Source organism: Ambystoma mexicanum, chromosome 3p (genome assembly GCF_040938575.1).
Source record: "Ambystoma mexicanum isolate Mex_15411 chromosome 3p, UKY_AmexF1_1, whole genome shotgun sequence".
NCBI lineage: Eukaryota > Metazoa > Chordata > Amphibia > Caudata > Ambystomatidae > Ambystoma > Ambystoma mexicanum.
The window spans coordinates 987,484,431-987,511,800 of record NC_090925.1 but is presented as its reverse complement, the minus strand read 5'-3'; the positions used below and the strand labels follow the sequence as shown (position 1 = coordinate 987,511,800).

Genomic DNA, 27,370 nt, shown 5'->3' with positions numbered 1-27,370 from the left:
CTTATACCAAAGGTTGGGTTCCTATTACCTCTAGGTCATGGTTGTTGGAGTGCGCACAAAGGGTGCTGCATACAATCTTTGCCTAACAGAGCGCACTTTGTTGTAGAGTATACTCATGCAGCAGTGCAGGCAATGTTTTTTTTTTTTAAACTTATAAGTGCACACAGGGAAAGTACATACATATATATGTTCAAACGTTTCAAACAGTATATTGTACACAGTTATTCTTGGTCCGAGTCTGGTCTTTCAGTTTCAGCTTTATCTAATAGATACTGTTTGTACCTGGCCCATATATTTCTGGGTCTGGAAGTGGGCAGCACCGAGTCTATATATAGCTCTTCTGTGTCACTTGTCCATAGCATATATCTGTCCCAATCCGCCCTGGTTGGGGGTGTCACACTTTTCCACTTCATTAATATTGCTCCTTTGCGATCAACAGGCTCAGATTCAAAAGTTTTCGCCAAGTCGGATTCATTTTTTCCACCGCTCCCAACAGACATAAACTTGGAGTCCACTCGACAGGCTGATCTGCCATTTCATCAAGTGCTGTACAAACCTCTCCCCAGTAGTCTCTCAGTTTTATGCATGCCCAGAGCATATGATATATATTTGCGTCTTCAGTGTGACATCTCGGGCAGGTTCCCGGTGTGGAGGGGTAGATTTGTTTAAGCCTTACGGGTGTATAATGTGTCATGTGTACTATTTTATAATGTATTAGCTTGTATCTGGTGTTACATGATATTTGTTTGGTCAATGTGCATATCTGGGTCCATTTGTGGTCTTCTATTTGTTGCCCCAGATCCCATTCCGAGTTGTTTTTAGCCATGTGGTCTCCTGCTGGTCGTGTCTGGACTATAATTTTATATAGTGCGGAAGCTGTGATTTTCTGTGTCCCCCCTGTAAACATATAGCCCAGCCCTGTGTTTATCTCTGGTTCGTCTGGAAAGGTGGGACATGCATTTTGTATGGTGGCTTTTATATGCATGTATTGTAGTTTATGTGTGTTTGTATCCCCCACTATATCCTTGAGGTCTTCCCATGCCACAAAGAGCCTATCCTGGAATAACTGTCCCCATTGAGCAATACCTCTGGAACTCCAATGCATGGCTACCCCCCCATCCAGGGCAAATGGTGTTTGCGGGTCACCCCTTAGCGGCATACTCGGGTGGTATAACCTGTCTGGACCAAACATATTCACAATTTTGGCCCATGCTGTGGTCGTCACCCGTGTAGGGTCTAGTGAGTTATGATGTTTAGGGGTTGATCTTGTCATTTTATGCAGTGCCATGATTGATTCTCGTGCTCGCTGGTCAGGTGGTGGGATCCCTGGGTTGAGAAAGTTTCTGGCCCAGTGGGCGGCATAATCTGCCTGCGCTGCCAGGTAGTAAAGCTCCAGGTCCGGTGCCATCAACCCACCCCGTGGGTATGTGTCAGTTAATGTCCTCCAGCTTAGCCTGGGGTGCCCTCCCCACACGAACGTTACGCAAATGCTTTTCATTTTAGTAAACCGAGTGTGTCCCGGCCAGACTGGAACTGTATTGAACAGATAGAACAGATTTGGTAGTATGATAATTTTGATTAGGGCTATTCTTTCCATCAATGAGACGGGAAGGGTGCTCCAGCGTTTCATCTTTGCACATAGGGAGTCAGCTAAAGTGTTGTAATTCAAAGCTCGGGACAGTTGGGCTGTTCTGGCTACATGTGCTCCGAGATATAGTATGTGCGTCAGGCTCCAAATGAGACCATGCAGGTCTTGGGGTTCTATTGTATTTTTTGTGAGTGGGAATATCTATGACTTGTTGGGATTAAGTCTTAAGCCGGAGTATTCGCCAAACTTTTTAACTTCTGCCAGGACCTTGCCCAATGTGCGATCAGGGTTCCGTAGATATAGTAGAAGATCATCAGCATATAAAGTTATAATTTGCATTTTGCCCTCGAGCCATAACCCATATGAGCTGTAGCGAGCCCTGAGAATGTCAGCTAAGGGCTCTATCACTAGAGCAAATAGTAATGGTGACAGGGGGCAGCCCTGTCGGGTGCCCCCAAGTAGTTCTAGTATGTCTGTTAAAGCGCCATTGACTCTTATCTTGGCATAGGGGCGTGCATATAATATTTGGATCCATTTAATGATGTTGGGGCCAAATCCATAATTACTTATTACTCCAAATAGGAAGGGCCAGGAGACTGTATCGAATGCTTTTTGCATATCAAGATAAACCACTATTCCTCGAGTCTCGGGGGGTATTGTGGCCAGAATTTTGTGGCATTGTCTAATGTTCGTCGCCGTGGATCGGCCCAAAATAAACCCAGCTTGGCCTCGTGGACCATATATGGCATCAATGGTGTTAATCGGGTTGCCAGCATTTTTGCGAAGATCTTCGCGTCCGTGTTTATAAGCGACAGTGGCCTATATGAGCCACATTCCTCTGGGGGTTTCCCCTGTTTAAGCAATAACGTGATTACCGCCTCTCTAGTGGTTTCGGGTAATTCCCCTTTGTGCAAAGCTTCCATCCACACTGCATACAGTCTGGGTACTAGGAGGTGACTGAATTCTTTATAGAATTCCGCCCCGAGGCCGTCTGTACTAGGGGTTTTCCCATTAGGAAGTGCTTTTATTGCTTCCGCTATCTCTGCCTCAGTGATCGGACTCTCTAGGGACTCTCTAGTGGTGTCAGCTAATAGTGTCTTTGGTATTTGGGAGAGATAATGATCAATCTCTTCCTCCGTGGTGTCATATTGAGGGGAGTACAATTTTTGATAGAATTCATAGAACGTTTCTTTCACCTTACTGTTCTCCATGGTCACTGTGCCATCTGGTAGCTTTATGCACGGTATATTTGTTGTGCCTCTTTCACCCCTTACCATTCTGGCCAAGTCTCCCCGGAATTTCACTATCCCAATATCGACGTGCCGTCGCTGGTTTGTCAAAGTAACGGATCTCTTGATCCGCCGCTTCTTTATATTCATCTAGCCTAGTTTTAATTTCAGCTCTCAACTGTGACAGTGGGGAGTGTGCGTATTGGGATTGTAAAGAGGCTACTTGTGTTTCTAAGCGCGCCAGTCTACCCCGGATATCCTTGAGGACTCCGCAGTCAGGGGATATTGAATTGCCTCTTATGCAGACCTTAATATTGCCTGACTGGAAACCGTGCCCTTGTCGATTTCAAAGTATTCTTGTATTTGCTGGGCCATTGTGGTTTTATAGATCAAGTCTTGCAGGGCCGCGGGTTTAAATTTCCATGGTGGTCAAATTACCGTAGCGTCAGGAATTCGTAATGTTAGCTGTATTGGGGAGTGATCTGAGTATGTTATAGGATAGACGTGAGTATTTGTAACCCAGCTCAACACCTCATTGTCCAGCAACCATAGATCTATTCTAGAATGCATGTCGTGCACTGAGGAGTAATATGTATATTCCCTTCTGGAGAGGTTTAGAGTTCTCCATGCATCTTTTTAGGTTCAGGTTGGACATAAGGAGGAATATTTTATGTGCTTCCTTGGCGAGTGCTCTTGTTTGTGTTGATGTGCGATCTAAGTGTACATCAAGGATGGTATTAAAATCCCCACCACATATCAAATGGGCCGTCGGGTAGTTCGCCAGCTTTTCAAATATTGCAGAGTAGAAATCAGGGTCATCGATGTTTGGCCCGTATAAGTTAAGAAGGACTATCTCTCTGCCATAGAGGGTGCCATGGAGCAACACATATCTACCCTCGGGGTCACACTCAGAGTTACTACAGGTAAAAGTTTTGTGTACAAGGATCGCTGCTCCCCTTGCCCATCTTGAATATGTTGTATAATATTGGTGTGTCCCCCAGTTCGGGACAAGTTATCCCACTTGCTGAGGTCCTAGGTGCGTCTCTTGCAGGTACATTATTTTGGGGCTCAGCCTGTTTATATATGCTAGTATCTTTCTTTTCTTGATTTGGGTTCCCAAGCCACGTACATTCCAGCTCAGTATTTTTATGTTGTCCGTGCCTGGATTAGCCATTGTCTATGAGTTGATTGTAATCATATACATGATGGTGTATTTCAGTTGTGTACTTAATAACAGTAGTGCTTGGTGTCTCTGCGCTTTTCGTTTTAACCCCTTCCTTTCCATACCTAGACCCCAACAAACTCAGCCCGCTCCCTCCCCCCGCCCTCAGAGTTCCCCCAACTTCAACTGTGCCCGTTAGAACCCTCCTCTCCCCACCCATCAATTTCTCGTGCACCTGCTAGAGGGGGGACTGTAGCGACTTCCAGTGCCTATGCCGTACATAGTCATTTACAGTGTGACCAGTTCTATGTTGTTGCTCTAACTCATGTCGACGCATGCGGGGTTGGGCTCAACAGTTGATTTGCAAAGTTAGTCATGTTCACCCCACATGTGGGCCGCCCGGAGGGGGCCTTCGCTTTCGGAAGTCAATTATTTATAATTTCCGTGCTAGCATTGTGTTACTTCGGGATTTCATGAGTCCCTTTCAGTTCTGGGCTGTCCAGCCCGAGCAGGGATGTGCGTTTCAACAAAGTTTGCCGCCTCCTCAGGTAACGTGAAAAAATAAGTTTTGTTCTGATGTTGTATCTTTAATCTCGCCGGGTAGAGCATGGCGTATTGTACCTGACGTTCACGCAGCAGTTTCGTGACCCCGGTGAAGAGTTTCCTTTCTTGTTGTACCGCCAGTGTGAAATCCGGAAAGATTGTATTAGCTTCCCATCTCAGTTCCTGTTTTTCTCTGGCAGTTTTCAGTATCGGGTCTCTGTCCCTGTAGTTTATCATGCGTGCTATGATAGGTCTGGGGTATGCTCCAAGTTTTGGGGCGAGTGACCTGTGTGCTCGCTCCACGATAAACCTTGCCGACCATCCGGGATCTCCCAGGAGACTTCGTAGAAGATCTTCAACTGCCTTTTCCATTGACCCCTTCAATGCTTCCTCCGGAACTCCGATTATGCAAATGTTATTTCGCCGGGATCTAGCCTCTAAATCTTCAAATATGGATTTCACCGTCCCCAGTTCAATTGCCATTGTGGACACTGTGGTCTTCAAGGCCTCTAGTGCGTCTTCTGTACCCGATATTCTCGTCTCCACCTCCGTCATGCGCAATGTAGTTTTATCCAGCTGTGTCTTAATGGAGATAATATTTGCTGTTATCCCATGCAGTTTTTCATTGAGTGCGGAAAAGCCCTGTTGCATGGCCAAAAAGACCGCCTGAGGTTCCATCATTGATACTGGGGCAGCTGGTTGCTCTTGTGGGAGTGAAGGAAAAGACTAAGTATGGCCAACTTAGTCACACAGCCACTCTCCGTTATACCCAAAACAACGGGTTATGAAGTTAAAAAGACTTTCTTCAAAATATTCCTGTATGTAGGTAAACGTGCTTTTATCCAATTTCAAAAATGATAGTCAAAAAGAATCCAAGTCAGAAATAAATTCAATAATAATTTATCAAAAGATCATTGATAAGAGCACAACACTAATGGAATCTTAGTGAGGCTGCAGCTACACATCACATGTTAGGTATGGACTTAATATGCCAATGCATTTCGGAGTATACAAACTCCTTCATCAGGGCAAGTCTGTATTGAAATAATGTGAACACACAACATAAAAACACATGCATAAATCAATAAAGAAAATGTAAACACATACCAGAGTGTAGAATGTTCATATGAGCGTTGGAATATATGTTTGGAAATAAACAACAAAATAAATGCAGTAAGGAACAAGTAAATCAACAACATAATAAGGCTAAAGGAGTGAAAAACAAATAACAAATGGTACCTCTATACCGGTGTGTAGCCAGTGTAGCTTTTTTTTTTTTAGGAGTGTCAGGCTGTCAGTAACACCCGTGGTCCAATAAAGGACAGCGGTCACAACGGCTTTCTAAAAGCATGAAAGTTAGAGTAATCAGAGGGCTACATGTGTTTAAGTGAAGCAGTTTATCTATTACAATCTAAAATGCAAAGATACCTGTAAACGCAGCACGGCCGTGAGACAAGCCGTCTGAACGCTGCAGTGCATCGCCGTATTGTGGTGTTGCTAGGAAACGGGTTATAACCACGTGACCGCATCGCGTCTATAAGATGGCGCGATGCGTGTGACTTTCAAATAGCTATGCTATCTCGATTTGTAAGTCACCAAGGTATAAACTAAGTAATTATATAGTCTAATGGTGGTCAAGTACTAATTCTAGGGTGCATAATGTCTAAAATAAAATTATAGAATCAGCATAGAAATGAAAAAAATACTCTGTGAAAACAGCTATGTTGTTTACATACAAAATGGCAAATATAAACAGAATCAACAAAAATAAATAAAATCTGCCGCTAATGGTGGCATTGAAAACAATGCCACCTTGGGTCCCAGACTGGACATCTGGGAGGCACGGCAGCAAAGTGTATACATCTATGTAAATATAAATCAACCAATTTAGCAGATTTAGAGCGACATGAACATTTCTCAATCAGGGAAACAAACATAAATATTATATGTCACCTGGAAACCCAGGCATCAAATACAGAAAAAAACAACTTCTAAAGCAGATGAAATAGCACAAGACAGTGGAATACTGTCATACGTAAAGCATGATGTCCATGTACAACAAATCTGAGGTTCAAGGGAAAGTCTATAGAGTATACTGAACCTTCAATATTGGTTGCCACTGAATCACTATGTCATAGTTAAATGTAGCAATGAAAGTTAATCTCTTCATTGAGTCCATGAGGAGATAAACTACCAAGTTTATCTATCCAAAAGGTTTCTCTCCTATTAAGCCGCAGTCCAAGGTCCTCATGTGGATTTTTCTTGCTCAATACCTCTAAGATCAAAAACTTAATTTGGGTTAGGTTATGTCTATTTTCGATCCAGTGGCGGGCCACCGCTGAATTCGAATTGCAGTTCCGGATACAAGAATGATGTTCATTCCAACGTACTTTCGCTGCTCTTGTGGACTGACCTACATAGTACTTTCCGCAGGGACACTTGATACCATATATAATGTTCGTGCTATCGCAAGTTCCAAATGTTCTCAACAGGATTTTTTGACCTGTACGGGGATGGTGTATTGTGTTCCCTTTCAATATTAAATTACAGTTGGCACAATGAAGACAAGGATATGTCCCCGTGCGTTGGGTAACAGGTTCTTTCAATCTCGGGCGTGTATGTACCAGTTCATCTCGCAAATTTCTGCTCCTTTGATATGCAAAAACCGGAAGTTGGTCAAACAGATTCTGTACTCTTGTGTCATTTCTGAGGATGTTCCAATGTTTCTTAATTGCATTTTTAATTGTATTGCTCTGTACAGAAAATTTTGAGATTTCAATTCCCTTGGCAATTTAACAGTGTCCGATAACAAAGTGCCGCGATCACATGCATTCACTCTCTGGGATGCAGCATCTAGTTCTGATGATTTGTAGCCACGACATAAAAATTTTTCTTTCATCAATAATTGTTGGGCTAGACAGTCTTCGGGATCACTCACTATTCTTTTCACACGCAGTAATTGACTGTATGGCAGATTTCTCAGGAGACTAGGTTGATGGAAACTCAATCTGTGCAATAGATTATTGCGATCAGTCGGTTTGCGGAAAAGTGTAGTCTTGTAACCAGTATCACTCTTGAGTATTTGAACATCCAGAAATGTAATCCTGTCTTTGGATGTTGTGCTGGTAAACTGGATCCGCTGGTCAATACTATTCAAATAATTTAAAAAAGCATCAAAAGTAGCTTCTGTGTTCGTCCAAATTCCAAAAACATCATCTATATAACGTACCCATAGATGTATGTGCTTGTTCCAATCTGGCTTATGAAGTACGTTGTCCATTTCAAATTTGTGCATAAAACAATTTGCATAGGACGGTGCCATAGTCGCACCCATGGATGTTCCGGAAACCTGTAGGAAGAATTTATTGTGAAATTGAAAGTATGAGTTTTCTGCTACAAACTGGAGAAGAGCCATTATGAATTATTTTTGTGCACGGACCTCAGGTGACTCCAACAAAAGCCATTCTACTGATTCCATTCCCAAATCATGAGGTATCGATGTGTATAAACTTTTGACATCAATCGTGAATAGTACGTATTCTGGTTGAAAAGTGGCAGTATTCAGCTTTTGTAGAAAGTGTGTAGTGTCCTTGATATAAGTGAAAGTCTTTTGAATCAAAGGTTGGAGAAAAAAGTCAATGTACACACCTAGTGGTTGATTTATGCTATTCATACCAGCAACAATGGGTCTTCCTGGTGGTCTGACTGTGTCTTTATGTATCTTAGGTAGTGTATAAAAAAAAAAATCGGGATTCTTGGGTGGTTATTGTATAGAAATTTAAGAGTGTGTTCATTGATCCATTCAAGTTCCATAGCCTTGTCAAGTAGGACTTCAAGATTTTGTTTAATGGACACTGTGGGATCTTGATCTAAAGGTGCATAAATGGTGTAATCCTGTAATTGCCTGTTACATTCACCTTCATAATCAATGGTGTTCATGATCACCAGCGCACCTCCTTTGTCCGCAGGTCGTATTGTGATGTTCTTGTCACAGTAAAGATTCCTAATAGTTTTCATTTCATGGGGTTTGAGGTTCTTATGTGGTGAAGTCTTGTAGCTGATGCGTTCAAGATCCCTGGTCACTAATTTCTGAAAAATGTCAATAGATGGTACAGAAATAGGAGGTATAAAGCCACTCTTGGCTCTAAATTCTTGAAAATCTGGTGCATCCGATGTTTTTTCATGGATTTCTAACTCATCAAAGAAAACTTTTAATTTCAATTTCCTCACAAATTTGTATAATTCAATTTTGGTGTCAAACAATGTAGTACTGTACGTCGGTACAAAACTCAAGCCTTTCTGTAGTATGTCTTCTTCCATCTTATTTAAGGTCCTGTGGGAAATATTAATAACTAAGTTTTCTTGAGTTGTAGTCGCGTTTGTGGTTTGTTTCTGGGGTTTCCTCCTCCCCCGGCGGGTTCTTTTGGTCTTGCGCCTAAAAAATCTGAAGTTGTAGGTGTTTGTGTGGATGGAGCCCTCATGTGGCTAGAATCGCTGTCCTGTGGCTGCTCTTCTTGGGTATCGGAATCTTTTTGTGCTTCTGAATCGGAGCTCGATGTGTTGTCCGAAGGGTGTTTATATGGCCTTTTAGGAGCTAGAGATCCGCATTTCTCCATCCAAGTATATACCTCCTCATTGATGTAATCGTAGGTATCTCTTTTGAACTGACACAAGAGTACAGAATCTGTTTGACCAACTTCCGGTTTTTGCATATCAAAGGAGCAGAAATTTGCGAGATGAACTGGTACATACACGCCCGAGATTGAAAGAACCTGTTACCCAACGCACGGGGACATATCCTTGTCTTCATTGTGCCAACTGTAATTTAATATTGAAAGGGAACACAATACACCATCCCCGTGCAGGTCAAAAAATCCTGTTGAGAACATTTGGAACTTGCGATAGCACGAACATTATATATGGTATCAAGTGTCCCTGCGGGAAGTACTATGTAGGTCAGTCCACAAGAGCAGCGAAAGTACGTTGGAATGAACATCGTTCTTGTATCCGGAACTGCAATTCGAATTCAGCGGTGGCCCGCCACTGGATCGAAAATAGACATAACCTAACCCAAATTAAGTTTTTGATCTTAGAGGTATTGAGCAAGAAAAATCCACATGAGGACCTTGGACTGCGGCTTAATAGGAGAGAAACCTTTTGGATAGATAAACTTGGTAGTTTATCTCCTCATGGACTCAATGAAGATTAACTTTCATTGCTACATTTAACTATGACATAGTGATTCAGTGGCAACCAATATTGAAGGTTCAGTATACTCTATAGACTTTCCCTTGAACCTCAGATTTGTTGTACATGGAGATCATGCTTTACGAATGACAGTATTCCACTGTCTTGTGCTATTTCATCCGCTTTAGAAGTTGTTTTTTTCTGTATTTGATGCCTGGGTTTCCAGGTGACATATAATATTTATGTTTGTTTCCCTGATTGAGAAATTTTCATGTCGTTTTAAATCTGCTAAATTGGTTGATTTATATTTACATAGATGTATACACTTTGCTGCCGTGCCTCCCAGATGTCCAGTCTGGGACCCAAGGTGGCATTGTTTTCAATGCCACCATTAGCGGCAGATTTTATTTATTTTTGTTGATTCTGTTTATATTTGCCATTTTGTATGTAAACAACATAGCTGTTTTCACAGAGTATTTTTTTCATTTCTATGCTGATTCTATAATTTTATTTTAGACATTATGCAACCTAGAATTAGTACTTGACCACCATTAGACTATATAATTACTTAGTTTATACCTTGGGGACTTACAAATCGAGATAGCATAGCTATTTGAAAGTCACACGCATCGCGCCGTCTTATAGACGCGATGCGGTCACGTGGTTATGTAAATAACCCGTTTCCTAGCAACACCACAATACGGCGATGCACTGCAGCGTTCAGACGGCTTGTCTCACGGCCGTGCTGCGTTTACAGGTATCTTTGTATTTTAGATTGTAATAGATAAACTGCTTCACTTAAACACATGTAGCCCTCTGATTACTCTAACTTTCATGCTTTTAGAAAGCCGTTGTGACCGCTGTCCTTTATTGGACCACAGGTGTTACTGACAGCCTGACACTCCTAAAAAAAGCTACACTGGCTACACACCGGTATAGAGGTACCATTTGTTATTTGTTTTTCACTCCTTTAGCCTTATTATGTTGTTGACTTACTTGTTCCTTACTGCATTTATTTTGTTGTTTATTTCCAAACATATATTCCAACGCTCATATGAACATTCTACACTCTGGTACGTGTTTACATTTTCTTTATTGATTTATGCATGTGTTTTTATGTTGTGTGTTCACATTATTTCAATACAGACTTGCCCTGATGAAGGAGTTTGTATACTCCGAAATGCATTGGCATATTAAGTCCATACCTAACATGTGATGTGTAGCTGCAGCCTCACTAAGATTCCATTAGTGTTGTGCTCTTATCAATGATCTTTTGATAAATTATTATTGAATTTATTTCTGACTTGGATTCTTTTTGACTATCATTTTTGAAATTGGATAAAAGCACGTTTACCTACATACAGGAATATTTTGAAGAAAGTCTTTTTAACTTCATAACCCGTTGTTTTGGGTATAACGGAGAGTGGCTGTGTGACTAAGTTGGCCATACTTAGTCTTTTCCTTCACTCCCACAAGAGCAACCAGCTGCCCCAGTATCAATGATGGAACCTCAGGCGGTCTTTTTGGCCATGCAACAGGGCTTTTCCGCACTCAATGAAAAACTGGATGGGATAACAGCAAATGTTACCTCCATTAAGACACAGCTGGATAAAACTACATTGCGCATGACGGAGGTGGAGACGAGAATATCGGGTACAGAAGACGCACTAGAGGCCTTGAAGACCACAGTGTCCACAATGGCAATTGAACTGGGGACGGTGAAATCCAAATTTGAAGATTTAGAGGCTAGATTCCGGCGAAATAACATTCGCATAATCGGAGTTCCGGAGGAAGCATTGAAGGGGTCAATGGAAAAGGCAGTTGAAGATCTTCTACGAAGTCTCCTGGGAGATCCCGGATGGTCGGCAAGGTTTATCGTGGAGCGAGCACACAGGTCACTCGCCCCAAAACTTGGAGCATACCCCAGACCTATCATAGCACGCATGATAAACTACAGGGACAGAGACCTGATACTGAAAACTGCCAGAGAAAAACAGGAACTGAGATGGGAAGCTAATACAATCTTTCCGGATTTCACACTGGCGGTACAACAAGAAAGGAAACTCTTCACCGGGGTCACGAAACTGCTGCGTGAACGTCAGGTACAATACGCCATGCTCTACCCGGCGAGATTAAAGATACAACATCAGAACAAAACTTATTTTTTCACGTTCCCTGAGGAGGCGGCAAACTTTGTTGAAACACACATCCCCGCTCGGGCTGGACAGCCCAGAACTGAAAGGGACTCATGAAATCCCGAAGTAACACAATGCTAGCACGGAAATTATAAATAATTGACTTCCGTTGTGACCACTGTCCTTTATTGGACCACGGGTGTTACTGACAGCCTGACACTCCTAAAAAAAGCTACACTGGCTACACACCGGTATAGAGGTACCATTTGTTATTTGTTTTTCACTCCTTTAGCCTTATTATGTTGTTGATTTACTTGTTCCTTACTGCATTTATTTTGTTGTTTATTTCCAAACATATATTCCAACGCTCATATGAACATTCTACACTCTGGTATGTGTTTAAATTTTCTTTATTGATTTATGCATGTGTTTTTATGTTGTGTGTTCACATTATTTCAATACAGACTTGCCCTGATGAAGGAGTTTGTATACTCCGAAATGCATTGGCATATTAAGTCCATACCTAACATGTGATGTGTAGCTGCAGCCTCACTAAGATTCCATTAGTGTTGTGCTCTTATCAATGATCTTTTGATAAATTATTATTGAATTTATTTCTGACTTGGATTCTTTTTGGCTATCATTTTTGAAATTGGATACAAGCACGTTTACCTACATACAGGAATATTTTGAAGAAAGTTTTTTTAACTTCATAACCCGTTATTTTGGGTATAACGGAGAGCGGCTGTGTGACTAAGTTGGCCATACTTAGTCTTTTCCTTCACTGTTACTTTTCGAGTCAGGGTGTCTCCAGACTCTTCACAGCCAGCTCCCTAAAAGTATTTTTTGAGAAGCTTTATTCTTCTGTTTACTTTGTTACTTCATTTCAAGAATCATCATACAAAGTGGTGCCCACTTATTCCTTTCCTTTATCATTGCTCTTGTGGGAGTACCTCTTCGGACATCTCGGGTTCCGTTTCTTTGCTTATTGCTGTCGTGAATTTTTCAATACTTCCTCTTCCTTTCTTAGGACCAAAGCTCTTGGGCATTGTTTTCCCAGAGGTGGTGTACCTGGTGGCAGCCCCACAGTCTTCTTCTACGTGATTCCTATGCCTGGTGGGCGTAGAGTGGTGATTTGTGCTGGACTTATAGATGGTTTTTTAACTCGTTATCTGGGCTGATTTTATGCGCCTACTGGTGCCTGTTCCATTTGTGTTTTCAGTTCCGTTGTTGGTTGCCCCCTCTCTTTTGACACCCTTGTGCTTCTATTTGGATCTCCTGTGATTACTTTGAGTTCTTGGGATTGATTCACTGTTGACAATGTGTGAACTTACGCTAGTCGTCTTGGTATGTGTGTATGTCTGCTATATCCTGGAGTTATGCCTCTTGTACGCCTTTTTCCCTTTGAGACAGGTCTTTTGCCTGTCCAGTTGCGATGTGGTCTGCGTCTGTGGCCAGTGGGGAATGTCTCTGTGTCTCCCGCTTTCTTGAATCCTATTGGGTCGCTAACCCTGTGCTCCACTTGCAGCACGATTGCTGATTATAGTCTGTAGGACCCTCGACTGCCTATATGTGGGCCCTCTTACTCTGCTGAGGGGGGGCTCTCAATGTCTTCTCACTTGCCTACTATTGCTTGGTCTTGGTGGAACCCGAAGTACACTGGTGGTACCAATGCTTCTGAGGGCCGCTTTATGGAGGGTACTTTTAGACGGTGCCTGCTTGGGTCCCCGCTGCTGGGCCAGCCCGTGTTGTTACGGTGCTGCGTTGCTCTGTTGCAGCGTGATTTGCCGGGGGCAATCTGCTACTCGGTGGTGGTTCGGGGCGAGGGCCCCAACTTTATGCAGATGGGGGTTGTTGGTCGGAGTGGCAGCGGGCCGTCCCACGGACCCGTATGCTGCAGTGGCGGGCCTCCTAGATCACTGGGAGGGGAGGCGGAGGGGGGAGTATCTCTCTGTGCTTCCCCCCCCCGGCTCGCTAGTGTTTACAGCTGCTGGGGGGGGGGGTTGACGATCCTCGTCCCCCCCTGAATCGTCCTGGCTTCTCTCACCTCTCCCTCCAGGCCTCTCTCAGTGCTTGTGGCGGGGGGCAGAGGGCCGCCGCACCGGGGCAGAGGGCCGCGTGTGGTCGCTCTCCTACCTTCCGGGTGCCGGCTCCTTTTGCTCCAGGGCCCCGCTCCCCACGGGTTCCGCAGCTGCTTATCTGGGGAGGTCTGGAGGTGCTCAACGGTATCCGGAGTGCCCGCGACTCTCTCCCAGTACTGCTGGGCCACGTATGTGTCCTCCGCCACTCGCGTTGTTTGGCGCCGAGCTCCTCCTCTCTTCCGCGGCGCGCCTTCAATTCGCCTCACTCGTCGCGCGTAGGATCATATACCTGCTGTGGCTCAGGTATCCCTCAGGCTATTGTTCCCAAACTTCGTGTGCCTGGTCTAGGGGTATTGCTGCACGTTTCTAACGATTTTCAGGGTGAACCGGGTCCACAGTGCTGTTATATCGGCATTTTATTCAACCAAGATACCACTACTTCGGTACAGAGGGGTTCCCTCCTCTTTTCTCCCTCTCCTGTGGCTCCACCCAGGAAAGGTGATCTTCTTTAATCTTGAAGTCATGAATCGGATAAAGATGGAACGCAACAATTAACCATATGCACAGAGGATGAATCAGGCTATGGAAGGACACATGGAACAATATCAAGATGTCCCTGATTTGTCTGTATAGATTGTTTGCGCTCCCAATAAACCATAACCATTTCTGTCCTGTCCTGAGGAAGACGACTGTCAAGCCCTCTCTCTCTTTCATTAAAGAGACAGACATCTTAGACAACTTTTGGAGGTCGTTGAAACTACCTGCCCAGAGATACCAGTGTAGCACATGAGATTGGTGGTAGCTGCACCAAGTACTGGTGGTTGACTGTTTAGGTTGGAATGGTGTAATTTGTTGGTTTTTACTATCTTTGCACCTTAAGCTTTAAGATTTTTCTTAAATCAAATGTTATTTGGTACTGGGGACTGTAATACGATTTCACAGGGGATTTTGTTTTGCTGACCTTCACCCCTGTTTTTTCCTCCCCCTTCCTCCCTTCTCCATTTCTTTTTCCGCAAATTCCTGCTTTGATTTTTTCCGTCACAATTCTCTTTGACGTTGGATTTTCTTTTTGTGTACTCCGTTCTAAATTTGCTTTTGCATTGTGCACTTTACGTCCATCCTGTATTGCAGGGCATTTATCAGATAACTATGCACTTTAATTGTACGTATTCAACATTGATTGCGTGTTTTTATGCTGTTTTACCATGGATTCAGCTCTATGTATGATGTAATTTAATATGTGAATAATACAGTTTAATTGATTTTGTACTATCCATGACCTGGCCTATCCCCTCATTGGGCTCTTACATTGAGAGTAATTGATTTCGCTTGATTTTTCCAGCGATTCACTCCACGTGACCCCATTCTCTCTTGTATTGCTTATATCGGCATTATGGCCATTGTCGTCGCCGGAGCTCACACGAGAGCGGCCATTCCTTCTTGTGTGCAACAGCGCCCCCCGACCAGTGCAGGCAATGTTAAGAACCTTGAAGTGTTGACTGTGTACCTGCACTGCTAAGGGTACCCACGTAGCATAAGAAGATATGGCCTGAAGCTGCACTGCTTACACTATGCAAGAAGTCATCACAACTGTAGCAGGTCTTTCTGTCGTTTGTCGGGCTATCCTCTTCTTTTATTTTCTGTCTCACTCAGTGTCCTCTCTTTCATGCTCACCCTCTCTTTCATAGTCCCCCCTCACGCACATTGCCCCATCCCCCTCTAGCTCTCCTCTTATATTCCCCCCTACTCTCATATTCCCTTGTCGCACTCATATTCCCCCCTCTCCCATTTCTCATTGCCACTCGCTATCTTTCCTCTTTTTCTCATTCACCTCTTTCTCCCAATACCCCTATCTCTCGTCCCCCTTCGCTCCCCCTTCTGTCTCTCACCCTATTCTCTCACCCTTCTCTCTTCCCCCTATTCTCTCCCCCTCTTTCTTGTCATCCTGTCTCTCTCCAGGTCTCATTCTGCCAACCTCTCCCTCATTCCGCCACCCTCTCCCTCATTGCGCCCCTCTTACCCCCTCATTCTGCTACCCCCTCTCTCTCATTCCGCCAGCCCCTCTCTCTCATTCCACCACCTCTGCCTCATTCCGCCACCCCCGCTCCCTCATTCCGCCACCCCCGCTCCCTCATTCCGCCACCCCCGCTCTCTCATTCCGCCACCCCCGCCTCTCTCATTCCGCCGTCCCCTCTTTCTGTCCCCTCCCCTCTCTCTCATTCCACGCTCCCCTCTTTGTCCTTCCACCCCCTCCTCCCTCTCATTCCACCCTCCCCTCTCTCATTCCACCCCCCACTCATCCCACCCCCCCTCTCTGATCTCACCCCTCCTCTCATCCCACCCCACCTCTCTCTCATTCCACCCCACCTCTCTCTCATTCCAAACCCCCTCTCTCTCATTCCACCCCTCTCTCTCTCATTCCACCCCTCTCTCTCTCATTCCACCCCTCTCTCTCTCATTCCACCCCCTCTCTCTCTCTCATTCCACCCCCTCTCTCTCTCTCATTCCACCCCCTCTCTCTATCTTTCCACCCCCTCTCTCTCTCTCTCTCATTCCACCCCCTCTCTCTCTCTCATTCCACCCCCTCTCTCTCTCCCGCTCTCTCTCATTCCACCCCCTCTCTCGCTCTCTCATTCCACCCCTCTCTCTCTCATTCCACCCCCTCTCTCTCTCATTCCACCCCCTCTCTCTCATATTCCACCCCCTCTCTCTCTCTCTCTCTCTCATTCCACCCCCTCTCTCTCATTCCACCCCCTCTCTCATTCAACCCCGCCCCCCCTTTCATTCTACCTCCTCTCTCTCATTCTACCCCCCCCTTCACTCATTGCAATATATAGTGTGGTCTGTTCCACGAAATATTCGTTATATAATGAATACACTGTTATTAAATGACTTGAGTTTCACAGGTAGTCATTTAAAGGTGGTTCTTAAGCATACTGCAGAGCTTTCCTTTTTTTGGCTGAGCTAGAAAGTTACTGTTAATGCACAATGTAGTAATTGCAGCCCTGAGGCCAGTTTAGCAGAGTTCCTATTTCGTATGAGCCGTTGATTGTCATCTAACAAAGAAATCCCTAGTCTGTAGCTACGGTGGGTAACAGTACTAGCCACACTCTCTTCTGATACCTCCCCGAGAAATTTGCCCTCCTCTTTACACACAACAATGCTCTTGTCCGACATTGAGTAAATTACCAAATCAGTCTTACCGGAAAGATATGGCGTAGGAATTTGGTTCACTTCTCTTACGCACAAGGAATGCGCCATCCCGGGGCACCCTCATTAACATGTGCTCTGCCTGTGTCCGCGTGAGATTAGCATGGTACCACCTTTAATGCAGAAAGAAACAGATAAACAAATAAGTCACTGGAGAACCATGTTTGTACATCATTGTAAGTTATTTTAATTTGTCAATGTTATTATGGGCCGCACCAGAACAGTGCCATTGTATGACCACCCTATGGGCGGGAGCCGGACAATCAGGTGGCCAGAAACACGGGTTGATACTCCCGATCTAGCCCACATTGTAAGCCGGCTCCCAAGCCCGCCATCTTCCCCACCACAACTGCCGTCATTTTAACCCCCAATCCCCACTTACCCGTTTCCTGCTCTGCCTTCTTCAACCATTGCGGCCATCTTTGCACAGTATTTTCATTCAATTAACAGGACACCGCCCCCGTGTCCCGTTCTTTGAATCAAAATACTTTTAAAACTTTTTTTTTTAACACCCCTGGGTTACTGCTTTGTCAACCTGGGGTACTAATAGCGTTACTAACCCATTCCACGGGGTATACCAGGGGGTTACATCCCTGGGGGCCCTCGTTAAACGCCCTCGCTTTGCTCTGGCCTTTAACTCGGGCTGCCGAGCTGTCTTCCCCCCCCAGCCCCCGGTATAGCCCATGGAACAGGTTACTAATGCTATATTATGTTCCTATGCACCATTGGTTAGGGCTGCCCATCATTTCCTTATGTTCAATGCTCGCTGGAGCCTTCAGTCAAGTCATTGGGTGGATCTCATACAAGCGCTTGTGTTGCCCCCTTTACAATAACTCAGAAGCTGAAAAATCCATAATCAAGAAGCCAGACTTAGTGAATTTTCGATCAAACCGGATTTCGCCCTCAAATGCATCCACTGACAACCTATGAAACAAACCATTTAATTCAAAACTGTATGGGCCTGATTTGTGGAAGCGTTTTATAATGGCGCAATCCCATAGGAAAACGTTGTGTGAATCAGGGACTATGTGTCATGTTCAAAGTATATTGGGTCTATGGACAAAAATACCCATAGAACCAAATGCCCCATAACACCCCTCATGGAACATCAGATCCAGAATGAAGTGCTGGGAAATCTGGGGGTTAGAGTCCTCGCTTGTCAAAGTCCATGGCCCCCCATGTAAAACTGATCAAGTGTCGCTGTGCAAAAGAACATGAAGATGGGCCTTTGTATGAAGACATTTGGTTCCACCTTCAAATGTACCAGTGCCATGATTGGGGGGACCGGGCCATCCTACGTGAAGGAGAGTCTGATGCTCAGTCTGATGGGGTAATGAGAAAACACTGACGGGACAGATAATGCCTACAACTGTCGGAGTCACTGACTCTGTCATTAAACATTCGGATGTACGTCTGCAAACCATCAATTGGGACACTTCCGGTTGCTTGATTTTCTGCAACTTGCTTTTTAGAACCCATTCCATAGGCATTATGATCCGTCACAGTACCAGCTCCTGTGATAGGGAATGCAGACATAGGAGGCGTCTGTGGCAGAAGTTCAACAAGACGCAGCTGCCTGGATAATGCATGTTCCCTTCTTTGTCTTTGTAGAATAGGATTAACTTCACCACTTGGATGCAGGTTGCTGGCCCCCTGCAGAATCTCATCCAATGCCATCCATCTATTGAAGGCTGTTGCTGCTGCCCCAGTGCCACCTCGCCCTGACCTCTACAGGTGGTGGAGCCAGTGCAATATAACACTCCAGCTCCGTCCCGATTAAACTATGGCAAGCCCCAAAACATGGTACAAGGTTAACACACCTGAAAACAAAGCTGTATTAGCAACTGTCGGGGAACAATATGAAGCAGCTAATTTCAGCCAAAAGGGAGACTAAGGGGAATCAAACAAGTAGCAAACTCAACCAAACAAGTATTCCATTCTATGACTTCTAGAGAACAAAACATTAACCCAATATGCTGATCTGGCTTAATTCAATAAATCCACATTTGACTCCAAAATGTGCTATAACTCAGGATTAACAGCAAAGCCTCAAAGACACAAACCGCACCTTTGCTTGATGGAAATATACCTTCTATTGCTGAAGATTCTGCCACTCCCAAGTTTTATTTTTATTTATTTTACTCAAAGAACAATACATCATGCCCAGGTAACCCATTGCCCACCTCTATACTTAGAAACTGCCTAGGTGATCTTTTGCCATTTTATTTATGGCCTTCGTCAAAAATACATAGTATCAGATCTCCCAAAAATATATCTAATTACTCCACTGTAAAAGAAAAAATGACATTGTACCCTAACATGTGAGTTAATTACCGGCCAACAGTAAATGGGCATTACCTGGGTAAGATACTGGAAAGAGCACTTGTACTACGACACCAAACAGAATTCCCTAGGAGATCACCAGTCCAGATTTCAATTCCACAGAAGCTTTCTTTGACGATCGCAAGAACCCGCTATGGAAATATGTATGAGCACAAGGACAGACTGTTGGGCATGCATGACTTTTCAGCAGAATTTAACACACTGGAGCAACAACGCGTCCTAGAAAGACTGCCATCTGTGGCCAGGGTGCCGGACACTGCTCTTAAGTGGTCCACCTCAGTTTTCTTAAATTGGTACGCCTAGCTGACTTCAAATAATCTCACCATCCCCCAAGTATCCAATGTAGTGCCGGGACCCTCAAGGCCCTGCACTCACTAGATAACCTCAAACTCACCTTCCTCTGGACTACCATCAAAGACTGGATAGACCATAATTTAAATAGCTCAAAAAGAGTTTTTAGTTATCCACTAATTTAATAAATACACTACTCATTAGCCACTGGATAACATTCTCTCGACCTTCTGATCCTCCAACAGATGAAAACATTGCAAGTCTCTTTTTATTCAAGTCTGGACACGGTTTTGCACATAGGTCTTATCACTACCTCCACACCCATCACACATGCCCCTTTCCAAACAGCATTTAGGCCAATATATGAGCGCTAAAACAGGTACCAAAATGGACTACTGCAGTGCCATATACACCAGATGTACACAAAAACAGACTACAAGGACCTCGAAATCCAATTGCACGAACTGTGGTAAATTGCCCTCCTTTCCCCAATATAATGTCAATCTTGCGTACAGTGCACTGCCGCCCAATACAGGCTCGAATTAACCACTTTACTTCATCAATAGCTCTTTGACTAAGCTCCACTTTATCTGACAGCCAGAATTTGGCCACGCCACACAAAAAGAAGCAGGAGGCCTTCTAATTCCAGTCCATTTTTAAGTTCCCAGATGTAACCTAATTATTATTATTGTTCTATTATAACGCGCTTAATACCAGCGAGTGGTTTCTAATTGCGTGATCGGGATGATTCGAACCTGTGCGTTTTCTTGGTTCCAAGACAAACGTGTTGCCCCGGAGATATCCTTCCTCCCCTACAGTCAAGCAGGAGGAAAAACATTTGCAGTACAAGGCCCTCGCATCAGGAAAATCCTTCTCTGTGACTTAATACAACCAAACCCAAGCCTTTTAAAGAACACATGTAAAACCCATATATTTCTATTACAACTCAGCCCATAGACCTGCTAGGCTCCCTTTGCAATATCTCAATACTCAGATATGACATCCTCTGTGACACAGAACTTTAACACCATTGGGCATTTGGTACTATATAAACATATATGACGTAACACAACTCGCCCATGCAGACAATGGGTTAGAATTCATCATTTTCCAGTTGGTGCACAACAATTCTCTAGTAACAGTGACAGGTCCTTTTAAGGGATTTTTTCTATCTGGCTAAAAAACATGTTGAAAATGTTCTCTGGATAAAGAATACTATCCTACCATTGAGCAATGTTTTGGCTTCTTGACTCTTCTCTTGAACCTGCATTTTTCTTAAACATTCAGCCAATCAGGTTCTTAGAAAGGGTGTGACTTCTGATCCTGGGCTAGCTGACCTGCAGCTACAAGTGCAATTAGGGTCAATGGAGGCACCGGAAGCGCCCAGAGAGATTATTTCATTGTGCCCTCTTCTCAAGAAACTGAATGCCACTTCTCAGTCCGTGAGTCAGAATGAAACATTGTGGGACACTGCAAAATGAATCCAATCCATGCTACAAGAAACTGAACGCCATAGCTCCCCCGAGCTCATTCTCATCGCACTGTCCTGGAATTTCTTCTCCATTCTTTCTTTAGATAGAATCTCTGATTAACAAGATTAACAAGAGTTTTGGGAGAAATAGATTTAGTTTCTCGTGACTACAGAGTTGTCTGCTAGTGAAAAATGTTAGGGTGGTAGTTGCCAAAAAACACCGTTCTTGGTTAATCCTTGGGTGAAAGCAAAAGCACTTTAAATGGAAAAAAACATACATAAGGAATACTTGCCTTGATGTGTTGTAGGACTAATGAGCAGTCAGTGAGGGCGAAGAATATGATTTCCGCATTATAAGGCCTACTAACAGGTAAAGGACTACATTATGGTTTCGCTTGTGTACGCCTACATGAAAAGACAATGGAGTCCTCTAGTGAGCACCTGGCTTCTCAGACGTGCTCACCTACGGAAGTCACTCTCGTTCCAATATCTGCGTGAACTTTAAGTCTTGCAGCTTGAACCCTGCCTCCACTCATCACGTCTAGACCTACAATCCCACGGTCTGCGCAGTAGTTGAACGTCACGCGGCCAGACCACTATTACGCACGCGTACACTCACTCTTTGCTTTCATGCGCGTTGGTCTGGGGCACAGGCTCGGTCAGCTTCATTTCAAACTCGTTGCAGCGCAGCGGCATTTGCTGGTAATGGGTGATGAGCGCATAGAGGCTTTCAAACACCAGGTTGTCCGTGAGGAAGAACTTCGGGCTCCCGGCCTCTTGTCTGGAGTGGATGCGGCAGTGCTGTACCTTCCCATTACGCCTGCAAAGTAGCAAAAAGACAATCAATTATTTTTTAATCATCCAACAGGTAATCACAGCAGCAGCAATATCCAGCACTCCAGCCAACATGCAACTATGCAGGCAATTTCATAGACACTGCTTCAGTCCCCTCGTGTCAGTCACCAAGCGGGGACAATGTAAGGTATGAGCCTGAGGCTAGACATACAGGCAGAGATAAGAGAGATGCCAGAAGACCATAAACATGAGCACGAATACGTCTCCACAGAGGTGTAAGATCCAAGTAATACAGGACTGCATGAAGGTGTCTGAAGTAAACAAATGAGAACAAGACAGTACATTGCTGCGATCAGATGGGGGAATGAGTGAAACTGCATGGGGTGCAGGAGGGCAGTCATTACTGAATGAACAAGAATACGCTCACATGTATGAGGCTACGGACTGAGTGATATCAAAGTGAGCACACAACAGCAGGAGGCACACAAGACAGAAGATGTGGGAACTAGGTTGACTGCCATGACAATCAATTAACATGTTTACTGCTAATGCACTCCATTGTGGCTTCCACACACTGTAAAGTATTTTATTTATTTATTGTTTATTTATATAGAGCTTACACACGGGTGAAGTGCTTCAAAGCGCTTCAAGGCGGGAAGGTAACAAGGGAATACAGTAATCATTCTTATGCCTTGAAGATTCTGAATGATCTAAACAGAAAAAACTATCATACTAGGCCTGACTACATTTCTCCTAGTGCAACTGCATGAAATGGTACAGTTGAGACCAAGCTAGGGAGGGGTGGTGGGGGGCTAGGTCGGGTGGGGGGGGGGGTTCAGACAGGAAAGACAAACTTACTGGTCCTAGTACATTTAGGTCATGCATACGTACAGACGGAGGGGCAGAGAAGGCGGGGACTGTGGGGGGGAACAAAGAGTCCGTTCCAGCAGGGCTCTGGGTTAAAGGCATGGTCTAGTAAAAATTTTTATTCAAAAAATAGATAGGCAACATAAAAAAAAAATACTAGCATTCTCTTTTTTAAAACTTCCTATGTAAAATTTTGAGCTATTCAAGCTCAAAATTCGCAAAAGCAAGCACATGGGCGCATCCATTTTGTGAGATGGATGCCCTCCTGTGCTGGCTTTTGCTTTTGCGGCACTAATGAAGGAAAAGCCATCCAGCTGTAGTAAACAAAAGCTACCGCTGGGTGGCTTTCTTCATTAGTGCTGTACGCGGAGGACGGGGACCGGAGACCAGAGCAGGAAAGCTGCAGCTGAATCTCGGTAAGTGCTATTTATTTTTTTTTAAAAATAAGCACTAGCTGCAGTTTTTTTTCTAAGTTTTCCGGGCTGGAGGAGCCCGGAAAACTTAGAAATAAAACCGCAGCTTTAAAAACGTATTTATGTTTGCGGTCGCTTTTGAAGCGACCGCAAACATAAATACAACGTTATTGTGTTGGAAAACGTTGCGGTTTTTCTTTCCAAGTTTCTCAGGCTCCTCCGGCTCGGAGGAGCCTGAGAAACTCGGAAAGAAAAACCGCAGCGTTTTCCAACACAACCGCGTTGTTTCTGCCTGAATCTGCTTTCCCATTTGGGGGTCTCGGGCTCCCCACCCGAGAGCCCCAAATGGGAAAGCAGATTCAGGCAGAAACAACGCGGCATTGCGGAAAACAACCGCGTTGTTTCTGCCTGAATCTGCTTTCCCATTTGGGGCTCTCGGGCTCCCGAGCCCGAGAGCCCCAAATGGGAAAGCAGATTCAGGCAGAAACAACGCGGCATTGTGGAAAACAACTGCGTTGTTTCTGCCTGAATCTGCTTTCCCATTTGGGAGTCTCGGGCTCCCCACCCGAGAGCCCCAAATGGGAAAGCAGATTCAGGCAGAAACAACGCGGCATTGCGGAAAACAACCGCTTTGTTTCTGCCTGAATCTGCTTTCCCATTTGGGGCTCTCGGGCTCCCCACAGGGAGCCTGAGAGCCCCAAATGGGAAAGCAGATTCAGGCAGAAACAACGCGGCATTGCGGAAAACAACTGCGTTGTTTCTGCCTGAATCTGCTTTCCCATTTGGGGCTCTCGGGCTCCCCCCAGGGAGCCCGAGAGCCCCAAATGGGAAAGCAGATTTAGGCAGACACAACGCAGCATTTAGCATTTCCCATTTGGGGCTCTCGGGCTCTCCACGGGGAGCCCGAGAGCCCCAAATGGGAAATCAGCTGTAGGCAGAAACACTACGCGGCATGTAAACACAACCGTGTTGTGTTTCTGCCTGCCTTGGATTTCACTTTGGGTCTCCGGTGCTCCCCTGGGAGCACCGGAGACCCAAAGTGATAGCCACAGCAGGCAGAAACACAACACGGTTGTGTTGGAAAACGCTGCGGTTTTTCTTTCCGAGTTTCTCAGGCTCCTCCGAGCCGAAGGAGCCTGAGAAACTTGGAAAGAAAAACTGCAGCGTTTTCCAACACAATAACGTTGTATTTATGTTTGCGGTCGCTTCAAAAGCGACGGCAAACATAAATACAACATTTTTAAAGCTGCGGTTTTATTTCTAAGTTTTCCGGGCTCCTCCAGCCCGGAAAACTTAGAAAAAAAAACAGAGTTAGTGCTTATTTTTCTTTTTAAATAAATAGCACTTACCGAGATTCAGCTGCAGCTTTCCTGCTCTGGTCTCCGGTCCCCGTCCTCCGCGTACAGCACTAATGAAGGGAAAGCCACCCAGCGGTAGCTTTTGTTTACTACAGCTGGCTGGCTTTTCCTTCATTATTGCCGCAAAAGCCAGCACAGGCGGGCATCCATTTCACAAAATGGATGCGCCCATGTGCTTGCTTTTGCGAATTTTGAGTTTGAATAGCTCAAAATTTTACATAGGAAGTTTTAAAAAAAGAGAATGCTAGTATTTTTTTTTAATGTTGCCTATCTATTTTTTAAATAAAATATTTTACTAGACCATGCCTTTAAGTGCAGAGAGGTTGCCCCGCTCAAGGTGTGCAAGCTGAAAGTGCAGTAATGTTGAACAAGTGCAGCGGCCCAGAGGCAAGTGCAAAAGTCTGGCAGGGGTGCCTGGGACCTGTAGCTCTGGAGGTGAACCAGGCAACCAGTCAGCAAAAACTTTGGGAGGAGAATGAGGGTGGAGAGAAAAGAAAGGAGGTTAGCAGGGGAGAGGGAGAGAGGTGGAAGAGAAAAGAAATGTCTTGAGGAGTTTCCTGAACTTAAGGTGCTCCGGCTTAAGACGGAGAGAGGCAGTGAGGCTTTACCAGAGGGAGGTACCTGCAGAGGATAACGATCTACCCCCAAATCTCTGTTTGTGAAAGCGGCTCAGCCGCAGAGAGTTGGAGGATTAGCAGAGGACTCTAGAGGGAGAGTATTTAGGAAGATAGCCTTGTAGATGGTGCGGGGGCTTGAGGCCAAGGATAAGTCTTGCGGTTCTGTTCTGGATGAGTTGTAGAGGACGGAGAGTATAAGTAGGAAGACTGAGAAAGAGGCTGTTTCAATAGTCCAGCCAAGAGAGAACCAGGGCTCTCGAGGTGATGAGCCTCTGGGAGAAAGTTAGAAAAGGTAGAATACCTCTGAGGAGGTGCAGTTGCTAGTTGGACTTTTTGGAGATTTCCGAGATGTGAGAAGAGGAGGAGAGACTTGAGTCGAATATGACCCCAAGAATGTTTGCCTCATTGGTAGGTGAGGCCGCAGGGCCAAAGGAGGCAGGCCATTGAAAACGTGGGAAAGCTGGATCAGGGGCCCAATGAGGATGATCTCGGTCTTACTGGCATTCAGGCATAGATCGTTAGCAGCACACAAAGCCTGAATTGCGGATAGACAATCAGGGATGAGCGAGGAGGAGGAGGCTGAGGAAAGCCTGAAAGAGCTGTGTGTCATCCGCATAACACTGAAAGTTAGAGGTAAAGGTAGAGATCCTGTGGGCCAAGTGGGCCATGTAGGTATTGAAGAACCAGGGGGGAAGGTTAGATCCCTGGGGGACACCACAAGTAGAGAGTGGTAGAGGAGAGAAAGGGCCAGAGTTCTACCTGGTTGGGCCGGTCAGAGAGAAAGGAGGCGACCCATGCCAAGGCTTGATCTGTGATGCCCAGGGTATCACGAAGACGGGTGATCAGGATGTTGTGGTTTACCGTATCTAAAGCAGAAGAGGGGTCGAGATGAATGAGGACAGAGAGAGAGACGGGGACCAGATTTTAGATCAGGTCTTCACCAGTGTTCAGAAGAGCAGTTTCTGGCCCTCTGGATGCTCTAAAGCCAGACTGAAGGTCATGGAGACAACCAACAGATTCAGTATGGAGGGTAAGTTGAGTGATAGCCAGCTTCTCCAGGAGTTTTCCCAGGAAAGAGGTGACGGAGCTCGGGTGATAGTTTGAAGGAATGGACGGGTCGGCGGAGGGCTTTTTGAGCAGAGGATGCGCAAGAGTGCTTGAGAGGAGAGGGGAAAACTCCAGTGGCGAAAGGGAGGTTGCAGAGGTCGGTTAAGGCTGGAGCGAGAGTGTCAATATTGTCCTTGATTGGTTTGGAGGGGCAGGGGTCCACCTGTTTGGAGGAGGATAGCACAGGGGTAACGCGCTGGTCTTGGAAGAAAGACAACACAGAGCAACAGAGGTTCGAATCACGGATCTGCGCTTGGAAACAGAACTCGGTATGGTACGGTATTAGATGCGTTATAAAAAAAACAATGAAATAAATAAAAAATAGACCAGACCTGTCTAGAAACCTCTTCATGTGTGACATGGGAGAGGGAGGAGAGAAGAGGGGGAGGAGTGGGGGCGGCCGAGGGGGGCCCAGGAGAATTTGCTGTGGAGGGTAAACGGGGGGCTGATGAGAGAGGACAGGATGTCCTGGGTTTTGGTGGTGAAGTGCACAGCCAGGGCCGAGCAAAGGGCCTGCGTAGGTGTAGTAGAGGATGCGGCTGCGGTAGGGTTGGCCAGTTCCTTCCAAAATTTGAAGAGTTTTGCCATGTTGTTAGACGCCGCGGAGATGCAGGCTTGAATGTAGACTCTTTTCTTGGAGCAGATGCAGAGTCTATATTGCCTTTGAAGAAGGCAGCAGGCCAGTTTATCAGAGGGTGTACCCGAAGAGCCCCATTTCAGTTCCGCTGCTTTGCACTCGCATTTAGGGGCAGCCAAATCGGGGTCGTGCCAAGAGTTGGACTTTTCGGCAGGCCTCAGTCGGACCCTCACGACAGGGGCAAGAATGTCAAGAGTGTTGGAGATGGAACGATGAAAGTAGGAGAGGGCAGTATCAGGGTGGGAGTCAGCCGCAGGGGTGGAAGGAGGAGAGTAGGTGGAGGCAAAGGCAGCCGCTGACACTCTTTTCATGGATCTTATGACCTTGGAGCTAGGA

At 45.2% G+C, this 27,370-nt stretch overlaps 1 protein-coding gene across 1 annotated transcript in view; it reads right to left on the bottom strand.

The window, feature by feature from the left end:
* PLCG1 (phospholipase C gamma 1) overlaps positions 1-27,370 on the bottom strand; it is a 1,097,362-nt gene that overhangs the window by 365,851 nt on the left and 704,141 nt on the right. Inside the window, exons 17-18 of the mRNA XM_069652272.1 lie at positions 21,860-22,060; positions 17,129-17,248 (exon numbers count right to left, since the gene is read on the bottom strand). Coding sequence (XP_069508373.1) covers positions 17,129-17,248; positions 21,860-22,060 — 321 coding nt within the window. The remainder of the gene's footprint in view (positions 1-17,128; positions 17,249-21,859; positions 22,061-27,370) is intronic.